The following is a 1,660-nucleotide window of genomic DNA, read 5'->3' on the forward strand; positions in this document are numbered from 1 at the left end:
CAGAGCAGATCTTACTGAGACTCACTGAAAAACATGACATACGCAACGGAGATCTGGTGGAGGTGGTGCTCGCTGGTCAGTCAACACACACACACAGACACAGACACAGACACAGACACACACACACACACACAGACACAGACACAGACACACACACATACACACACACACACACCATCCACTACTATCACTGCAGGTGATGTTGACAGCTGTCAATCACGTTGTTCACTCTAGGAACGGCTTCAGTGATGGAGACGAAGTACCACCCACATTCTCTGGTCGTCCATTCGTATCGCACACCTACGTTTTGTCACTACTGCGGTGAGATGTTATGGGGACTCGTCCGACAGGGTCTAAAATGTGAAGGTACGACTGCGCAAAATACTTAAAGGGGTCATATGATGTTGCTAAAAAGAACACATTTTGTGTATTTGGTGTAATGAAATGTGTTTATGCGGTTTAAGTATTCACATTTTGTTGTTGGTAAATTGCCTTTATTTGTTTAGCACTTGTTATTTATATTTATAAATTCATGTTTTTCATTCATAATATAAATTATATTTTTTATAAATGTATTAGGCCTATTTATTTATGTTGCTTAGTTTCTATGACATGATGCTTGATTTTACTTTTGTTACATTATGTTGTTTAGTACATTATATTTATTGTGTTATGAAGAGTTTATCTATTTATTTGTTTATTATATAGTATTTACCTTTATATTTTGTATTTATTGTTTATTAATATAAAGTATATTATTTAGACTATTTATCAAAATGTTATTTACATTTTTTGCTTAGTTTTAGTCAGTGTATTTATAATATAAATTATATTGTTTATAAATATGTAAAGTTATTAGATTTTTTGCTTAGTTTCTATGACATTAGTTTCTGCAATATGTTGTTAATGTTCAGTTTTATTTATTGCTTAATTGCTTATTTGTTTATTACATAATATCAAGTCTTATACTGAATATTTGCATTTTATTTTATTGCCTAATTGCTTATTTATTTGTTTATTTAATATTGATATTTATTATGTTTATATATTATTTATAATTATATTATTTATAAATATTTAAAAAACGTATTTTATTATTGCTAAGTTTCTATGTTGTTTGTGTTTCATTATGTTGTTATCTTGTATAAAGTGAAGTGTTTGAGGGTTTTTCTGTCTTTCTCTCTGCAGGCTGCGGTCTGGATTTCCACAAGCGCTGTGTGTTTAAGTTGACCAGCAACTGCTCTCGCGTGTATCGCCACTGCGGCCCGAGTCTGTCGCTGTTTCCTCCAGGTCGGCCCCGGACCCAGACGCTCTCCAGTCACACCGGCGGGAGTCTGGAGGAGGTGACCATCCTAACCACGTGTCGCTCTTATAGGTTTGAATGAGGAAAAAAGGCAACACTCAATATGGCCGCTCTATCGAACGAAGCCCCGACTTCTGAGCAAAAAGAGCCAATCCCTAATCGGTAAAATCAGCGTGTCACTGCAGCTGCCTGTTGCTATAGAAACAGTCATGCTGCATCCCAATTCGCCTACTCATACTATGCCCTAAAAGTATGTACTCTTTTTGTGAAGAAAAAGTACGTACTTTTGAGTATGTAGCAGAATACTAGGCAAGCTATGGGACATACTACTTCGTCATAACTGCGTCTTTAACGGAC

The 1,660-nt window shown here is 35.5% G+C and overlaps 1 protein-coding gene across 1 annotated transcript in view; it reads left to right on the forward strand.

Moving 5' to 3' along the window:
• The window catches only part of LOC107728020 (serine/threonine-protein kinase D1-like), a 17,749-nt gene continuing 16,089 nt past the window's right edge, over nucleotides 1-1,660 (forward strand). The window contains exons 1-3 of the mRNA XM_016538071.1: nucleotides 1-75; nucleotides 235-366; nucleotides 1,189-1,362. Of these exons, the coding sequence (XP_016393557.1) occupies nucleotides 249-366; nucleotides 1,189-1,362 (292 nt within the window). The 5' untranslated portion in view covers nucleotides 1-75; nucleotides 235-248. The remainder of the gene's footprint in view (nucleotides 76-234; nucleotides 367-1,188; nucleotides 1,363-1,660) is intronic.

This window comes from Sinocyclocheilus rhinocerous, unplaced genomic scaffold (assembly GCF_001515625.1).
Source record: "Sinocyclocheilus rhinocerous isolate Xijiao unplaced genomic scaffold, SAMN03320098_v1.1 scaffold1900, whole genome shotgun sequence".
In the NCBI taxonomy this organism is placed as follows: domain Eukaryota; kingdom Metazoa; phylum Chordata; class Actinopteri; order Cypriniformes; family Cyprinidae; genus Sinocyclocheilus; species Sinocyclocheilus rhinocerous.